Genomic DNA, 21035 nt, shown 5'->3' on the forward strand with positions numbered 1-21035 from the left:
AAAATTGCGAACAAAGTGGAAATTCAATATGAGCCGGACCGGGTGTCAACCTGATTTTTTTCTGAAAATGTATATTTTAGTAATCATATTTCCTCAGCTCGACACCAGGTCCGGCTCACAATGAAAATCGAGCATGAAGTGTGTAAATCTCGTGTAAAAACGGTACATGTCACGGACCTAGAGTATTTTCAAGGTCTGAGTCGTACAAATAACATGGGTTTGAAGGTTTTTTTTCAAAGTCACAGTTTTAATGATTATGATCTCCTTCTTGTTTCAGACAGTTAAATTTTCAATTTTGGAGTTTTCATATTTAATTATTTAGGGGGCCATTTCGCATATCTTATCATATCTCATCCTTTAGAATTGTATAAACTGTACTTTTGAGAGTTTTACTAAAGCAGACCTTGACCTTAGTATTGTCAGAAATAATAGGATTGAAAAAGGCAGGATTGCCATACAGTGGAATTATGATCTGATTGATAAAATATATTGTTAAGATATATCAAAGTTATTGAAGTCTTTATTTCTCCTGCTTATTACTTGCATACTTTTCAAATTGATCTGCTATGAAAGACTATTCGGTAGACACCTTTATAAATAGTTTAAATGATGTACAAAATGTTATGGGTAGGTTTATCGATAAAGGTACCATCATAGTAAAAGAGGTTACAATAATTAACTCCCTTGCAGACAACATTATTTTCATTTCGATAAACGATTATTGCTATTAAAGGATCTTTATGCTCTGAGGCGGTGTTTAGTAATCAGACTTACAATATCAGCCGAGAGGCGCTAATTAATCTTGGTTTAATCATATTTTATTGCTTCTAATTTAAATACAAATACACAAATCATACAATGAAAAAGGATTGCTTATTTTAACAAATTTATAACAGTATGATTAGAATTCCACTTACATAAAAACAAAAGGGTTGGGCCACAAGTTTTGCCAACATTAGAGGTTGGCCCGTCCCATTTGTCACATTAAATTTAACAAAATGAGCATTACTTTCTTTGTATGTATGTCATAGTAATGTAAATGATTTAGAGAATTTAAATAAATACAAGAGGTAAAGTGTTTTAAAACAAAAAAGAAAAAAACACAAAAAATGAAAAAAGAAGAAAAATCTAAATTAAGAAAAATATCTAATCCATAAATAAATAATAATCTTATGTTTGTACTCTCATATAAATCGTGTTAGTTTGGTTCATTTACTATTTTTGATGTTGCTTTTTTTTAAAAATTTATCCACACAAAATCCGAAAGTTTGAAATTTGAATTACCCGTTGAAGAGGAACATGCAATATACAAAAAAAAAATAAAATAAAACAATATTTAAGTCCTGATCGTCTGTATATTGTCGTTTTATTATATCAAACAATTGGTAAAGGGTAGCTGAGGGTATCGGAATATGCAATGGCGATTTTTTCTCGTGCACCAATGTACCCTGTATGTGTTTTATGTACAGTGAATAAAAAGATCAAAAATGAAGAAAAATAAACAACTCGCTCTATATTCTACATATGATTTGAGTTCAGATTCGAAAAAGATTTGTAGTTAACCCAGATGTACATATAAAATTGGTGTACTCCGATACGAAAGTCACGTTTAAATATCACGGGTTACGTATATAGATATTAAGGTGCTATATAGCGAAATTTCATATGCTTCGCTCGAACGAAAATGCGATATTACAAAAGAAACGTCCGGCCCCTTGGCTGTTCGTAGGATCGCGATTGTACTGTATGTACTGAAAAATGTAGATCAACTAGACAGGAAATATACCACAGAAGTATGGAAGAACATTCACAATTAGTTTCTCTGCTGAATACCAAAATCAAAACAAAGAATAACAGAGACAATTTTATATTTTGCAAATATTGCTATCTGTGTCGGATAAGTGCATACTAAAACCAAAATTTAAACCTTACATGAAATCATATTTAAATAAGGAACCTCTAGACTTCAAAAATATACGGCTGGTAAAAGAAAAACAGGAAAATGTGATAACTGGGTGTGATTTCATATCGGCGGAAATATTTTACTCTAAGTTATTACAAAATATTACCAGGGCATGTCAGACTTTAAGCGTTATTAATACTAAATTGTGACAGGATGGACGTACCGGGGACAACAACTATCAGAACAAATCAACACCCATTAAAATATTTACAAATTTATTTACAGAAAATGATTAATTACAATGAATAAATGATAAATGAAAACAAAATCTGATTATAAGAAAGAAAGAAAGAAAATCTGAACTCAGTATCTCTGGATATAAAGCTCTAACACTGACAGTTCCGTTTTAACGTGACGTGGCACAGTTGTTTCCGTTAATTTCGAACATTAAGTAGCACAAAAATACAACATATCTTCAAGTAAAGTCCCTTTAAACCGTGAATACGCTGACTCCGTTTTGGCTCCCTATGATGGTAGGTGATTGCATCCCTGAGCTGACTTCAGTGGATCACAAAAGACATCGTCCCTGCGGTTTACGGCACAACCATTGGACGAACGCTCTGCGCTTGGAAAATCACATCCAGGCGAGTGAAGACAAACGAACCTCGGGTATTGTACTTCCGGGTCGTGACATCATCACCAGGTAAAAGTCGTCTGGTGGAAGAAGCTAAAATATATAACATATGGTAAGCACCATAGCAAAACAAGTAAGTCAGGGCTTAAAACTGCTCCTTTGGGTATACCATACCTCCGTAGGCTCCCATACATAATACGTGCTACTTATACAAAATATATGTGTTACTAAGTTCATACGTCTTGTGATTAAAATACGTCACTGTTTACCTCCATTATTACTAAAATTAATTACTTAAAAGTCTAAATAAAGGTAGGGAAAAGATATGAACATTTTATGATGAAAACATATAGATACGGAAATGATAAACTGCAGCTATTATTTACAAGCACAGATTAGCACAATTCAATGCGAAATAAACGTTATTCAAAAGCTAGCATGAATATAATATCAAATGCCATACAACAAAACGGACATTGTTTAGATATGCTTTAGACTAACACACAATAATTTCAAATTACAATAACATATTACATACATGATACTAGACTTGCCACATAGATTTATACATTACAATGCAATGCAGTAATGGCGTTCCATAACAACAAAATATTTGACATATTTTTTTTTGAAAAAGAGTACTTTACAATTATCAGGACACACAAATTTCAGTACAAATCTTACAGCTTATAAAAATATTTTAGACTCCTCTTTCGAAATAATTTACAAAAGTCTGAAAAAATTCATGAATTATCCTGACATACCGAAACTAGCCAAAATCACATGCCGAAAAGTAAACGTGTTACAAAATTCTGAAGAAGGAACAAAAATTTACCAAATAAAAATCATAATTCCAAAAATATACAAAAATCTAACAAATAAACTTCTTACCTCGATCCAGCATAAATTTCTACCAAGAAAAATCAATTTGACGTAGATTCGTCTAATGTCGATAGTGGTGTGCTGTAGGCTTATCTAGCCCAGTCTATTTGTAATGTCTCTGTTTGTAGGGTAATGTCCCGCCAAATACTAAATTCCATGGGACTCACGACTAATGCGTGTACTCTTGACTATTTGTATTTCCACGGAAATCACAATATAGCCGGGAAATCTGACTACTTTGGCGCGGATTTAAATTGACAATTTGAGGCCCTTTATAGTGGTTTTGGGGATAAAAACATGAATTACTGAAGTTTATAAAATAACAACTTTCTTATTACTGAACCGAATTTTATCAAATTTAAATGGAAATACAAGTTTTGAAATACAGAAAAACATGAGAGGTATATTTTGCATAAAATCTGAGATTTACCTCAATAACTGAAAAATTTACCAAAAAATGATGCAATACCTGCATTTAAACTACAGATACAATGAGGCCCGTATGTCAGTTTGTGACAAAATAGAAACAATGAATTTAAAATAAGAATAAACGGAAACATGGACAGTTATCGTGCTATATCATTTACGTTCTACTGCAATCAAAATGTATGAAAAATGTATACTTTATATAAAAAGATGACAATACATTGACAGTTTATGCTATTTGACATTACGGAGTAAGACAAAATTTGATAGCCAAATGAATCTGTCTACTGAAAGTTCTACTAATGAACAATATTTGTATAATGCAAAGAAAACATACATTATCATGTAGATAAATACATTTCTATTTCCGTGAATTAAACTACGCTGTACAGAGAACAACTTACATAACTATTGTCAGGGCTTTCAACCGTTAATATTTAAGATGAAAAAAAAATGTATCCATTTTAAAACTGTTTCTAAATCAACCGATCACTTGAATTTTGTAAATCAACGAGCTGAGATAAGTCGTGACAGATTATTAACTAGAAATGTGTCCATGGGACACAGATGCCCCCAGTATATGACAAAGGACACAATTTTTTTCCTAGGTCAGGGGCAATACCTCCTACAATACTGAATGAATCCGGACGCGAAACCCTAGGTGCACAACTGCACATGCTGACAAACATTCCTGTAAACTTTTGTGACTCTAGGTCAAATAATTTTGGAGCTACGCGCGACACAACATTAAAAGCACCAATTTTTACCTAAGTCAGGGGCCATAGCTCCTACATGACTGAATAAATCCAGACGCGAAATCCCAGGTGCACAACTGCACATGCTGACCAACATTCCTGTAAACTTTGGTGATTCTAGGTCAAATACTTTTGGAGCTACGTGCGACACAACATTATAATGACCAATATTTTACCAAGTCAGGGGCCATAACTCCTACTCGACTGAATGAATCCGGACGCGAAACCCCAGGTGCACAACTACACATGCTGACCAACATTCCTGTAAAGTTTTGTGACTCTACGTCAAATACTTTTGGAGCTAGGCACGACATAACACTAAAGTGACCAATTTTTACAAAGTCAGGGCCTATAACTCATACACGACTGAATGAATCCGGACGCGAAACCCCAGGTGCACAACTACACATGCTGACCAACATTCATGTAAATGTTTCTGACTCTACGTTTGGAGCTAGGCGCGACACAACATTAAAATGACCAATTTTTACAAAGTCAGGGCCCATAACTCATACAGGACTGAATGAATCCGGACGCAAAACCCCAGGTGCACAATTACACATGCTGGCCAACATTCCTGTAAAGTTTTGTGACTCTACGTCAAATACTTTTGGAACTAGGCGCCACACAACATTCTCGGAAGGATGGACGGACGGACGGACGGACGGAGGACGGACGGAAGGACGGAAGTACGGACGGACGGACAAGGGCAAATCTATATGCCCCCAACAAGGGGGCATAAAAACATATATAGTCATGTCTACGCCAAAAAAACTCAGAGATGATGCTGAGAAAGTGAAATATCACGAACCGATATTTAAAAGAAAACTGAAGAATGTGCGAGACACGTATTGTGGAAAAACTTCAAACAATCACCTCCAATGAATTACATAAACACTGTTTTGGATTTCAAGTGAATCATCCCAGTCAATTACAGCATAAACTGTGTTTGTTCACATTTACGGACGATTGGGTGGCGTTGTACATTGAAAAAGCTCTTAATCGACTGAATACCTACAATGTCATGGAAATGTTGTTTTCGAAACAAGACCTCATGGAAGTCCATGGCACAAGCTCTACATATATGTGTAGATATAAGGGAGAAGTTAGTCCGTCATCAAACAGATTCACGGGAAAGCTGGATGAGTATATTGGCAGATCAAGTGACAGACGCCTGGAGTCATGAATACCCATAAACTTCAATACATCTATGATAAATCGTTTATATTGAGAACACTCAAAGGAGAAGTGTGTCCCAATGATTATCTACCAAAGCATGCCATGTGAAAGCTTACATAGAAAGAATGAGGCGTTAAGGATCATTCGATCCTTAAAAGATAGAGAACAGTGGAGACGGACAGAAAAGCAGAGAATGGAGGAGAGATACATGGGTCGACGGCACGTCAGGGTTGTAAAGGTCCCATGTACAAAGAGCCCCTGCTGATAGCAACACCGAGTAGAGATGCTCAAAACAAAAGGGGCCTTTTCAGTGCCACTCTATTTCTTTTACGTAAGAAAGTACCTTTTCTTATTGTCGACTTGTAAAAATAATTATGGTACTCTTGATGGTGATATGGTACCCTTGATATTGATATGGTACCTAGCGACGCATGGGATGACGATATGGTACCTAGCAACGTACGGGGTGCAGTTGTATCTATATTGAACTATTATTAACTGACAACATTTAAATAAAGAAAAACTATTTTGCGGTAAGATATTGCTCCATTTTTCATTATTTTCGTTAGTTTGTTCCTTTCTGAGTGCCTTGGATAACCTGAAGAAGCGCGGCTTTGCACAGTCTGAGATGAAAGTAATACCAGACTGAAATAAGAACTAAAACGATAATTAGGTCACAAATTGGACTTTCAGACTGAAATAAAATTACAAGGATAGTGTCCTCACAAAAGTGACTAATTATTCCCTAACTAGCTGAGAAAGACATTATCCAGTTTAGACATAGACTTACCATATTTTAATGTAATTTTAATTTTCACATTAAAAAGATTAGTGTATGAGCAGGTTTCATTAACGGTAGTCATGAACAAATGATCTAACTGATTAAGTGCTCAGTTTTCCATCCATACGCGTATTGGAAATGGGAAAAGCCAATGGACATTTTGCGAATTTCGCACTATGTTGTAGTCTCGTGTGTTCTGTTAACATTTTTATCATGCTACAACTAAGTCGTATAGAATCTAAACGTTTGTAATTGAATTTCTTCTACTTGAACCTAGATCTAGCTCTGCGTTCTTTTTATAGATCTATATCAGAAAAAAACAATTTCCTTTCATAGTTTAGATATATATAATTATCTTCACCATAAGTACGATGAATATTCTGGTACTCGAATATGTCGTGTCTAAATCTAAAATAGATTATTTTGTGGGATGACAAGCACTCTCCAAGCAATTTAACCATGGTTCATATCGGTCTTACGTCCAACCGAGGCATGTCTGAAAACAGGCGTATTCATTAGTGCATTACATCCGAACAGCAGAGTGTGATGTCTTGTTTGTTTGTTCACCCAATTTTATTCCAGGTGTTCATGGCGGGAAAAACATATGGGAATTGATAAGAAGAGATTTCTCCCTAGATCTATTTGCTTTCAAATGTTTGCTTTATATCAATATCATTTAAATGTATAAATAAAACTGTCCGCGTAAATACACACTAGCCTGACATGTTGTGTTTCCCATTATCTGCTATACCGAACCGGTACTTGCCGGTAGATGAAATGCGCCAACAGTGACGTAATAAAGCTGTGACGACACCAATGACAAAAAAATCTATAATACTGGTAAGTGGATGAATAACTTCGGATACTTGATGACGGAACATATCTTGTCTTACATAAACCTTTTTCACTCATAAATATATACCCTTTGAAGCATTTCGTTTTTTCCAAACCCCGGATTCCAGCCTCATACAGTGAAACTGGACTGATAGTAGACGTATGTATGCCTAATGTTTGATCTAAAGCAATTATTCAGGATTAGTCCAAATCATCAGAAGAAATGAGCTTTCGGTTAGTTTTGTTTTAGTATGCCGCAAAAATCACATTTTTCTTAACATACGGCATGGTTTTTTATTTCTATTTTAACAATTGTTACATTAAAAAAAACATAAAAAATATAGTAAAATTTTTAAAAAAATCAAACCATTCCTTATTACCTCCTAAACCCAAATTTTCACTTCGAAATTTAAAGAAAGCTTTATCTGATATTGCACAAAAGACAAACACAATAATAAATTTGCTCTTCGCAATAACATCATCATTATGCTTGCAATCATGATTGAAAAACTAATGTACATCAATTACGACGATTCCTAATAGACGGACCGTAAGGAGAGGTAACCTTAGTCACGGATTAGGAACAGCTCCATGAATACGACATAATTGCAAAGAAGATATTTCGTTTAAGTTAATTTGATTCACCTTTTAAGGGTTATTGTTTCTGGAATGTGTAACTTTTAATTACAATTCAGATCTTTTATAATTAAGATTGAATTCCTAAACAGAAATGCCAAAATCATAGAGGTCTACAAACACTTTTTACTATCGAATTTTTCTACTTGTATCATATTTATACTAAGGCATACGTAATTTCTCTATTCAAAGTAATTAATAAGGTCAACCAAAACATTAATTATTTTTACTTTATTTCTGTGGAAAATCAGGCTTCGAGCTCCCAGTGGTGAGGGACAATTGACTCGAAATCAGCAAACCACTTCTACAAAACTAAATTTATGATCATTAGGTATCACACACGACGTATTTATTATTCATACTGGATGCGATGATTCATTGAATTGTTTAATATGATTTAAAAGTTACGCCAATGCGATTCAATTTCTTTGATGAAAATGATTGATTATTTTACTGGAGTTACAAATATGGCGTTGCACTCAATCTTAATACACAGAAAAGTCTTCGTTACTTTTTTATCAATGTAAATTCAATGTAAAGAGACTAGTAAAAAAATAGGCAACACTTAAATGATGAAAGACACTAAGCACAGTCCTGACGTTCTGGCACTTAAGGTTAAATGTAATGTTTTATAGTTTAAAAGTACAAGACATGCTTAGGAGAAGAAGGCGGGGTATATGTCTAGGACGGAAAGAAAATCTGACAAATATGTATTGTGTCCACATTTCCTGAAGTAAGTAGGAAGGAAAGAGTTTCATAGAAGTGCCGATTACCTTTAATTAATCGCAGTGTCACCATCGAGGGCGGATGCTATGTGTGCCTGATAACAACGATGGTCCTTCACTTCACTCGTGTTATAGCTTATTTCACATAAATTGATTATAAATCATCTTCCATATTTAGATTTATCAGATTTTCAGTTTGTCGTATTTTGAATAAGTAGAAATGACAATAAACTTTTTCTGTGCTTTTCAGTTTCTAAGCATCTACTTAATTTAAATACATTAAATTTTTTCAGCATATTCAACCAACATAGGACAATTTGTTTGGCTCAAACGATTCTCAGGAAAAAATTGTAGACAATTTAATAGGTATATATCTGATGGGTTATCTATGATAATTGCGTTCGTACGAACCCTCTCGCAATTTCGTAAACTTAATTAAAGTGCGAATCAATGTTTTTGCCATGTCTGTAATAATATTTACAGTGAATCAGATAAGAAGCTGCGTTTCTAAAACCTTAACTCATGACCCAGGTGTATTGCCAAACAAATTCAAAAGGTTTTTAATTTTGAGGCGAAGATCATATGAAGGTCAATGTCATCAAGTCGGTTTGTAGGTCTTGCCGGTGTATGAACTGAATTGTGTCATCTTTTTGAGCTGTAAGACCGAAAATGTTTGTTAAGGTTTTAAATTTGAAAGTGAAGGACATAGAAAAGTCATGGTCATCTTTATATTGGTCATTGTGTAGTAGGTCCTGCCACAAGGCTCGTTGAGTAAAAGTATGATCTAAATCGGTTGTTTTCGATATAATTCCTTGTTTAACACTTGCATTTCATAAAAAGTGAGATATTTCAACTACAAAAGGCAAGTTTTAAAAACAGCCTAAAGCTTCATCTATTTCAATTAATCTTGGCTGCGCGACCATAATAGACAAAGGGAGGTAGTATTAATTTTATAAACGCATTTCTAATCAAAGTTGGCAAAATGTGTACCTGTCAATTCAACTTTCAACTTTCAACTTTTATTTCAATACTTAGGCTCATACATTATGAACAACAACTCATCACAGTAAAGAAAAATAGTTCAAACAATATCAATGGCGGTCACATATATATGTTTAGTGCATCGATATATTAGGAAACGGCAGTCTAATTTATTATACACAGTATAATTATTTGTTACAAGGATCATAAATGTATGTGTTGTTTCTGAAGAAAATTTACATTATTTACCATCGCGATATAAAATTAAAATTTATTTATTTACTATTGCAGCTTTCTAAAGGCTTTACGGTTTCCTTTTAGTTGATTGTTATTAATGAACACTAGTTAATATTAGTGAAACACCAGGTTATCTTCTGTATAATGGTTTCTAAGATTATGATTCATTTAACCAAGAACATTAATTCAAAAGATACATCTATACAAATAGTTTTCGGCACGAAACAAATTCAAATATTAGACATCTTTAGTATAGTTATGCTGATATTCATATTATTCTTAAGCACAATAAGTTTATTTAATTCATACATATGCTAAAATAACGCCATTTTTGTTGAGCAACTCAAATTTTAAAAGAACATCCAGTTATGGATCTAATAAGTACTAAGAACTCTGTGAAGACAAATAAATGTACATGATCGCCTGATTAAATCAATTCAACACGTCCGTTAGTCGCCAAAAATATGATTAAGCACCTTTAAAAAAGCTGATTTAGAGTGCTTACAAAGAAAATTTAAAAAAAAGGTTATTAACAAATATAAACTGTCAATCAATTGTAACATAATGTTAATTGGCGGATTAATAACGGTTTTTCTTATTCAAAAACATGGTATATCAACCGCTACATTTCGGAGATGTACATACGTAGAAGAGAGCGATAAAAAGATATCAGGAGTGCGTTTAGCAAACAATGTTGAATATGACCACCCATACGGCTTTTAAGTCAGTTAACTGGTCTGAAGTCCATACATACCACGTAACAACATTTAATGTAGTTCAACATGCACTTCATTCCTTTACCGCCATGTTACAATCTTTGGTAGCAGTTGGCATTGTAATTTTGCATGATGGCTGCTTCCATAAAAAAAGTAGAAATCGCAATCAAACAGAGATCTGAAAAATAAAGCATCAATCCAACATGTAATAATTAGTTACTTTTATTTCATTTCAGAAGATACTGCAGTCTAAATACAGCTCACTGTGTTCACGTCGAGCAGGTACCAGCAGGTTTCTGTTTCGAATTTGAGCCTCAATGTTTGCATGGAAGTAATCAGTCCATTGCAACTCTTTACAACACTTACCCCGTTTTTTGAAACTTTAGAAATAGGTAAGTACTATCCCTTAAATAGACTGAGTAGAAGCGGATTTGAAAATATTTTAAATAATTACTAATCCTATACTAATTCTTAACCAAAGAAATACTGTTTTGTATAGAATTTAGGTATTGGACTGGTGCAGAATTCCATGCTGTACGCAATAGGATACTTTTATGCAAATCAGAATTAGCAAGCCCGCCCGCTTAGCTCAGTAGGTAGAGCGTTGGTCTGAGAATCGCGGGATCGTGAGTTCGATCCTCGGACGGGGCGTATGTTCTCCGTGAGTAGAGAGGTTGAGATTTCAACCTTCGCCTTCCCCTTCATCGTCTCTTGCAAAGTTAACGTATGAAGCTGAAGTTCGATTAAAATTCCTTGAGATTTAAAACTTTAGAATGAACATTAATTCTTTTAATCCGCCCATTCAATTTATCCGTAATTATGATCGTTTTTTACGTGCATTTTAATACCAATTGTCCGAAAGGGCAGGACTATTACAAGAGGTTTTGAAAAAATATATATATATAAAAACATTTCAATTAATATAATCATCACATTGATATTAGTGCGATTACGATAAAAAAAAAGACGAAACATTGTTAAAAACTCGTTGGTGTTGCTCCGAACATTTAGGTTTTATATAAAATGATGTCAGTATAAAATGCACGATTGTAAATCATACATGAGAGGAAATAAAAATGATAATCTTATCAACGTATTCTATTGTTGAAGGTGTTCTTGAAAGATAATACAGTTAATATTTTTTAAACAAAAACATGAGACAACAACTATTACAAATGCATGTCTCGATATACAATTACTTTGAAATTAAGTTAAATATATGCAATAAGTAAGCACAATTTAAAAGGCATGACTATCAAATATAAAGAACAGATTAATCTGTCATGCTGTTGACTAGTTTTTTCATAGTTTTACTTGGAATTGGTACTTTGTACATCGAATTCCTTAAAAGACGCGTTTTACTCGTAGACTGTCATAAACAATGTACCTGATGAAAATCTAACCTTTTAAAAGATCTGTTGATAACATGAGTTGATATACACAATTTATGAATACAAGCGATTTGAAACAAATGTAAGATACTCTCGTGCTATCATACGTTTTGGCATCATGACACTCTGTATGACTCTGTATAATGCCAAAACTCTCAGACAACACAATTTAATCGTGCCAAGTCACCAATTGTCTATCGAAACAGTCAAGAAATGTTAGGTGGAGACGAAAATTGTCGCACAAAATAACATGTGGGCATACACACGTATTTGTTTGAATATACTATTTAATAAGTAAAGCATGTGCAGATCCAGGAATTTTGGTTAAAGGTACACCAACTTTAAAGAGGGGGTCACACCGAAGGAGGGTGGGGGGGGGGTCAAACCGAGTTTCAAGACCGATTTGCTTTGTAAAATGTAAGAATCAAAGAGGGGATTGGCCCACAATGCCCCTAAGCCAGGCTCTGGATCCGTGCATGTAAAGAACGGAGTTATCCAATACGGCTAGCAGGAAACTTTGATATCATAGATCTGAAATTGTCTGATACTTCAGAAGAATTTTCCGTCCTACTAGTACCATTTTATGTTTATAATTAAAACGCAATTGTCTTATTAAGTGTTCGATAGAAACGGATTTATTTTATTTGGAAGTGAAAATAAAATGTTCCACCAAATGATAATCGCGCGTTATTATTCATTTTTCAAGTAAACTGACTGTCATGCCATGTGCCTCCATCCAGATTTCTGTCTTTGATGCCGAGTAAGTGGACAGAGTAGATGAAAAAAACCACTGAAATTTTGACTTTCGTGATATCACATCTTCGGACTTTTCAAAACTTCACTTCATACGACAAAAAGGCCCATCTGGTATAATCGATACCGCCTGGGGACACAAATATTCCGTAAAAAGTTAAAGTTTGAACAAAATCTCAAAGTTTCTCAAAATCAGTTCATAACTTCATACTTCCAGGTTCAATTCAATGTATTTAGTTAAAATCATTAGCCATACAAAACTTCATTATTCTTATACTTTTTGATAGTGTTTCGCATCAAATTTAGTTCAAATATACATATGGATAATCGAATAACTTTGTAAGCAGAAATCCTGAAACTAAGCTTTTTATTTCACATAGTAATAAAGAGAAGTCTTAGGCTTACTTGATATTACACGGAAAACTTTAATAGCTACGTCTGATATAAATAAAATACACGCATATCGGTGACGTGTTACCCAAAATATATATGAGAGACGTTGAAGGGGAAGGCGGAGGTTGAAATCTCAAACTCACTACTACCGGGGTATTTGATAAACGACATTGTGCCTGAAATCAATAGTCCTCCACCTCTGATTCATGTAGGGAAGTTGACAGTTACTCGTGGAGAACAGGTTTGTACTGGTACAGAATCCAGGAACACTGGTTATGTTAACTGCCCGCCGTTACATGACTGAAATACTGTTGAAAAACGGCGTTAAACTCAAAACAAACAAACAAACAAACAAACAGAATTAGTATTCAACTGGTATTCTACTGCACGTTCATTTTCAGAGTATCAGACTGGAGCCGTATTGAAAGCAGTTCTTTAAGAAAAACTTCATTGTTGCACCAATGGACAATATGTGCAGTAGCATATATTTCTCAAATATTTCCTTTAATATCTGCTTTGTTTATTCATGGGCTTCTGTAACTACTGGATACTGGAATTCATTGAATTAGTGCACGCAGGATTTGGAGTACGGGAAAATCTCCATGTCAAAATCATCCACACTTTTCTAATTTGAACAAGGTGTACATGTTCCCGCCTTTCATTGCTTTTTTAAATTATATGTACAATTTAACTTTATATTCCATTTTCGGATCGGTGGGAAATTAAGATTTTTTTTTCATTTCTATTCATTTTTGTTTGATTTAAAATTTTATTAAGCATATTCAAAGGGACCTGTTGATGCTTTATTCAGTACTACATTATCTTATTTACAATTTTGCATTAATTCTACACCAGTTATACATTACAGAATAAATGCCGAAATTTTGAAAAATATAATTTATTCAATTCATTTTGGCTTTTTTCTCCCCGTACAGTATTCACATTATACCTCAAATCACAATGGAATCGTGAGATAGGGTCCATGCGGGAATTTGCGCAGGTTTTTCATATATTTTATCTGAGGATGGATACAAAGTATCTTAACAGTTTACAAGCATTGCAGGTAAGAGTGAGTGAGTGAGTGGGTGAGTGAGTGAGTGAGTGAGTGAGTTGGGTTTTACGGCGAATCGACACAAAATGGTCATATATCGCCGAGAAGAAATCATATTGCAAACGCCAACTGTAAAGCATAAAAATTGATGTAAAAATGTAAAGCATACCCAAAAATATTCATGTAAAAATGTAAAGAACACTATGAGTAATGCAAAACATATCTAAAAACATCCATGTAAAATTGTAAAGCATATTTAAAAATAGTTACGTAAAAATGTATATAAGCGTGTGTTAAAATATCAGCTGCAAACATAATAATATTGCAAGATGTAAACAAAAATGTGGAATGTTAGATTTTTTTGATATATTCCTATCTGCTTTAAAAACGATAAAATATTTCCAACTGAAACGTTTTCAAATAACTCTTTCAAATATTGAACGTCATCATATGTACCGCGCTGTGTAGCAAAGTCTACACAGTCGATTAGTATATGTTTAATAGTTAACGGTGTTTGACATGGTACACATTCGGGGTTGAACTTCTTTATTCAAAAGGTAAGAATGAGTCAAACGGGTATGACCTGTTCGACAGCGAGAAAGAACAACTTCCTCCCTGCGAACAGATCTGTTCCCTTGGTGCCATTCCCCTAGAGTAGGTTTGATATCATAAAGTTTATTGAATTAAACACTGTTCCATGACGATTGCCATTTAGATAAAATGTATTTCTTTATATTTGGCCTAAAATCGATATGTGGTAATTTCAAATTAGATTGTGATAATAAAAGGCGGTAATGTTTCATAAATTTCGCGAAACAGTTAGGACTTGAAATATTGATCGAGCTATAAAATGTTTTGCAAATCTATCTTTGATACTGTTTTCGTGTTTATACACCAACAATGACAAATGAGCAAAATAGAAAGTACATTTTAAATAAGAGCAAATGTGATAGACTGGCATTTTACTAGGAACTATTCAAATTTCATTTCCCTTTTTCGGTTAATGATTATATACTTTTCGTGTGTAGTAGATGTATGAAAAAGTGATTTGCAAATACAATTTTGATTGTGTCTTTATAGCGTAAAAAGGGACTTTAATCTGAAATCATAACAAAAATCAATGAACATTGTGCAGGCCTTGTAAATTAGTCTCATGTTTCCATGGAGAAGGTCTTAGACTCATATGGACAAATATGGCTATATCAGTAACACAATGGAATGAATTATTTCTAATATATACATACTTTCAAGTCATATTGTTTAAGGAACATTTCATACATATAATTCTAATTGTACAAAACAAAATCTTACATTTACATACAGCACAATAAACATTGTACATGTATGTACAAAATAAAATAGGTCGTGTAATACTCTTATACTTTATGGGCCCTTTATCTTAAGCTACTCGTATTTCTTTTATAATGACGTTTCAAACACGTTTCTTGTTCGGCAATGTGACATTTAATCCCTGTATAAATATTAAAATGCCCACTAAGTTCTAAAACAAAATGCATTAGAGTTGTCATAAAATATGCCATAAAATCATTTCTTCTCACTAGAGCATTAGAAGCAGAAAAACGAAATATGGCTGCTCGGAATACTAGATTTGTTTTTAAATAAAAGTCTAAGGCCTTTGCCAGCTTCGTCATTGGACGCCGCGGGTGAGGTTGGGGGGATTTTGAAGGAGGGGTGGGGTTTTCCCCCGAGAAAATTTTCAGATTTGCGATGCCAGTAAGTGCATTTTTTCTTGCATCTTGAATTTATTTTTTCGTAAGGTTTTCAGTCAATTTCGTCATATTTTTCGAGGACAATTATTTAATCTTTACCGAATTTTATCAGGTTGCTATAACTATTGATGTATTTTATAGTTCAAAATAGTTTATTTGCATTAAGACCTCCGGCCCAAACAAATAACATATATACACAATAATAATTCACATCATATACATCATTATGAAACAGTATGTACATTTAAAGCATATTTTAAAATTAGTCATATTACATGTACAATAAGAATTACAATTTAATTCACAAAACTTTGACGTTAATCTACGTAAAAGTGTCAAAAGTTAAATTTAGCAAGCTTTTCATATACATGTCTAAAAGACTAAAAAAAACTAAATTATAAATTATTTTCATAGTTCAAAGGAATTATTATATAAATAAATGCAGTAAAATTCTTCTTTTATTTTTTTATTTTATTTTTTCATTCTTACATCAACCAAAAAAAAAGTATCAATGATTGGGTTATCATATTATTTTTTTTGCAGAATATATCTTTTACAAATATTATCGTACCATGGTAAATTCAACGTAAAGTGACTCATCTTCTGCAACTATATTACAATGTATACAAAAATATAATTATTTGGCTTAACCAGTTTGTCTGCATGTTTCAATCATTAATTAATGAGAAGATGCTCGTAAGGATACGATACCTTTTCGGAATATTTAGACATTTATGTAACCTATTTAAAGTCAGAATTTAAAATCAGGTTTGAAACGCATGTATAGAGTCAGCTTTCTATTTTCAAAACACTCTGTTTGCCCTAATTGCCCACAATTTGGCTTTTTCATATACAACTGAATGTATTTCTATAGAGATTTAATCAAACATACGTTACCCATTTTTGTAACCTAGATTATCAAAACATTTTAGCATAATATAACATTTTACATACATCACTTGGCATATTCAAGATACTAATCCAAAACTTTTTTACAACATTTGTAAACGTTAATGAAAATTGGATATCTGGAGCAATCACCAACGATTACCGTAATGCATGAAATAAAAGGTGCACACGTAAACCTTTAGCATGCATAAATATGTACCCATTTAATGTATTCCATTTTTTTCAGACCCCCGATTTTAGCCCGATATATTAACATTATACAGATAGAAGAGAGTAGTTGAGAAACACGTAGGCCTTAAATGTGATTTAAAGCGATTATTCAGGATAAGTCTAAGTCAACAGAAGAAAATGAGTTCTCGGTTAGTTTTCTTTTATTATGCCGTGAAAGACACAATTTTATTTTAAATACGACAATTCTTTTGTATTTAAACAATTATTATATTTAAACATCTCAAAAACTAGGGTAAAATTTAATAAATCAAACGCTTCCTCAATATCTCTTAAATCCAAGTTTTCACTTCGAAATTTAAAGAAAGATCTATCTGATTTACAATTTAACTCCTGCAGACAAGGCTTTAAATAATATTATTCTACGACGCATTTATTACACAGAAATATTACAAAAAGAACCAAAAGATACGTAAACTTATCAGTTATCGCTACAGCAAGATGAGAAAAATATTGTAGAGAGTCGTGTAGATCAATGTAAAAATTTAAATGTCGCACTTTACGACAATTAGATGACGCCCCCATTCTTTATTGCGTCCCTAAACTATACAAAACTTAATATAAAGCTAGATTCATTTAACCTTATGCACTACAAACATATCTAATTTCTTTTGACCCCTTGTCTTACTGCAATAAAGGTCCACGTGAAAAAGTTTAATAGAACTCGGGGGATAATCTGTTTTCGTCCATCAAGAACTCTGGAAATGTAATCAAAAAGCAAACAATTAAAATTTTAGACTATAAGTACTTATGACTTTTCTACTCTTTATACTAATTTACAAGATGATGTTATAAAAGAAAAAACTTGTAGCTTTAATTGGTGAATCATTTGCAAGAAAAATCGTTAATTATCTGGCATGTCATGACGTCATGCGACAAGAGCATTATTTTCAAACATTAAATTTAAGAAATACACCCTATGAATTTTTTATCAGTTTTGTGAATCTCTGAGGTAACTGTTAGGTAAAATATTCATCAAATTTGGCCAAAAAATAAATACACAGATAAGTAATTGGTATCCCTATGAAAACTAATTGCGCCCCACTCATTGCTGATTTATTTTTATACTGTTATGAGCAATTTTTCATGCTTAGTTTGCCGACTGAGACACACATCTAAATTATTGTAGCTTTAAATTGAACCTCGAGGTACAATTATGATACTTTATATTATGGACAACCTATATTTTTATGAAATGGTGCAATCCATTTTTCCAAAAGAGTTACAGCTAATCAAGGCTAATAATTCAGATTAAGAAACGTCATGTTTGCCTTAAATATAAAATTTGTGAATAATAATCTAGAAACGAAAATAAATGATAGAAGATATTTTAAGCTTGAATTTTTAAATTGTGAACTTCCCCCACCTTGATGGAGATGTCCCCCAAGCAACATCATGCGTAGTCTATATTTCACAACTTATTCGTTTTGCAAGAGCTTGCTCAAAATTAGAGGATTTTCATAATGGAAATTTTCATATCACCAAAACAATTCGATCAGGGTTACCATTTTCATAAGCTACGGAAAGCTTTCACTAAAGTTTACATTAGATCATCCGAATCGTGAAAGAAAATATTACTAGCCTTAAAATACCTTTAAGAATTGATCTTACACACCCGAAATACTATGGAGATGTAGATTATAAAATTCGGAAAATGCAAAATAGTCCTTATTTAATCAGATATTTGCAAAATGTGTTAAAAAGATTATCAAAAGAGGATATAATCCGAAAATCGTGAAGCACAGTGCATGTCTGGGGATTGACCCTTCTACAATCAATCGCTACGTTTTCCTATTGATGATGCGATGACTAGTAAAGTATGAGACTCCGTGATGCTGTTCTCCTAAATCGTAGAAAAACGGACGGAGGGGTGGAATTTTGTCTTGCAGCTTTATTGGCCGTGCCCTTCAGAGTGAGAAAGTGAGAGTCTTGTTGCTCTGACTTCAGGCAAGTTGTTTAGTACAATTCTGTGATAATACATTAGATCTATCATAATTTTATATTTTACTTAGTATGATCTGGTATTTTTCACTAATGTTAAAGCCCTCCTCAGCAGAAAGTCATTTCATTTACATTGTGTTGTCTAACTTGTTACAATAGGGTTAGTTCAAGGTGGTCATGTCCTAAAAGCGTTTAGACCTTAAGTTTCATCTTGACTATTCCAAGGTGTTGCCTTTTCAACTTGTTTTCTGTCTTTCTTGCATTTTGTGTTGCATATTTGTCTTTTGTGTTGTAAGCGTTTCTTTCCTCATTCTTCTCATTCCCCATAGCGCCTCTCCGATCCTTTGACCTTGCATTTACATCCCCTTTTCTGTTATTATATATTTTGAGTAAGTTATCGTGTCCACCTTAATTTTGGCTGCCACAATCGGGAACCAATTTTTGCTTTTTCACCAGTTCAGTCTAACAATACCATGTTAATCCTGACCTTGAAAATCGTTATCTGCTGAAATTTGAGCCTATGATGTGCAATAAAAATTTGTCCCTCGGTTTACAAGTTCCAGTCATACACATATTTCACGGACAATTAAAATTTTACCAGTGTGTATCCTTCGCAATTTACTGCTGTAACGCCCGACGTATATCCGTCCGTCGTGCAAAAATAAGTGTTAAAAGAACCCATTAACACACATATTCAAACAACTAACCAAATTATAAACTTGCAATTCACAAGAGAACTAACAATTTAAACCGCCAACAACCAAAGTATCAACTGGGGAGTTGTATTCTGAATTTTCTGTTTCTGTGACTCCAGCATCTAACATATTCTTAACTTCGTGTTCAACGTATCTTCTCTTTGCGTAAGGTATAGTGTACTGTCTAACATGTATCGGTGTCTCGTCAGTCAATTCAATCTTATGTTCTTCAAGGCCAGTTTGATGTTATTCTGCCGTCGATTTCAGTTTACGGCTTTGCGGATGACTACACTGCTAATAAACGCTTTAAACCATCATCTCCAACAGTAGAATCCCAGGCAATACGAGAACTTGAACAATGTGCTAAAACAATCAACAACTGGATGAATGAAAATAAGCTGAAAATGAACACTTCCAAGACCGAGTTCATCATGTTTGGTAGTAGGCAACAGCTCTCTAAGTGTTCAACTGACAAAATATGTATTGTAGGTGATGAAGTGAAATCAGTGAGCTTTATTCGATATCTAGGTGCATTCCTGGATGAAAACTTGAATCTAAAATAGCATGTAAAACGAAAGTGTAGAACAGCAATGCTCAACTACTTCAGAATAAAATGTATCCGGAAATATCTTACCAAAGAGGCTACCGAAACCCTTGTACTGTCATTGGTGATATCCCATTTAGATTATTGTAATGTCATTCTATATGGTATTGCTCAAAGCGAAGTAAACAAAATGCAACGAATTCAGAACATGTGTGCAAAACTTGTCCTAAATCGAAGAAAATATGACAGTTCCAAGCAAGCGCTGTATGACCTTCACTGGCTACCAATCAAAGCCAGAATCACATTCAAAATGCTCACCTACAGGTATAATTGTTCAGTTGGAAACTCTCCAGAATATCTTTCTGAACTTCTCGTAAAACAAACACAGACAAGGAACTTGCGTTCTTCAAATTCCGTTACTGGGTGTTTCGTTGTTCCTTTCAACAAGCGCAAAACGTTCAGCGACAGAAGTTTTGGTACTGTTGGACCTAAACTCTGGAATGAATTGCCTCTCAAAATAAGGAACTCAGACACAATAGATGTTTTCAAAAAGAAGTTGAAAACTCATTATTTTGGAAATTACTATGCACCCTTTTAGAAACTGTGACTGTATTTTTTTAAGAGATTGAAGTAACGTGAACTGGATGATTTTATTGTGTAAATACATTCGAATTCTTACTTGATAACAAACAGCTGTCTTACCGTATCTTA

At 33.5% G+C, this 21035-nt stretch overlaps 1 protein-coding gene across 1 annotated transcript in view; it reads right to left on the reverse strand.

Annotated features, from left to right (window-relative positions):
- Window positions 1-21035, reverse strand: part of LOC123529365 (uncharacterized) — a 67166-nt gene that overhangs the window by 17905 nt on the left and 28226 nt on the right. Inside the window, exon 2 of the mRNA XM_053550305.1 lies at window positions 10728-10867. Coding sequence (XP_053406280.1) covers window positions 10728-10766 — 39 coding nt within the window. The 5' untranslated portion in view covers window positions 10767-10867. The remainder of the gene's footprint in view (window positions 1-10727; window positions 10868-21035) is intronic.

The sequence above is a fragment of the Mercenaria mercenaria genome, chromosome 8 (assembly GCF_021730395.1).
Source record: "Mercenaria mercenaria strain notata chromosome 8, MADL_Memer_1, whole genome shotgun sequence".
Taxonomy (NCBI): domain Eukaryota; kingdom Metazoa; phylum Mollusca; class Bivalvia; order Venerida; family Veneridae; genus Mercenaria; species Mercenaria mercenaria.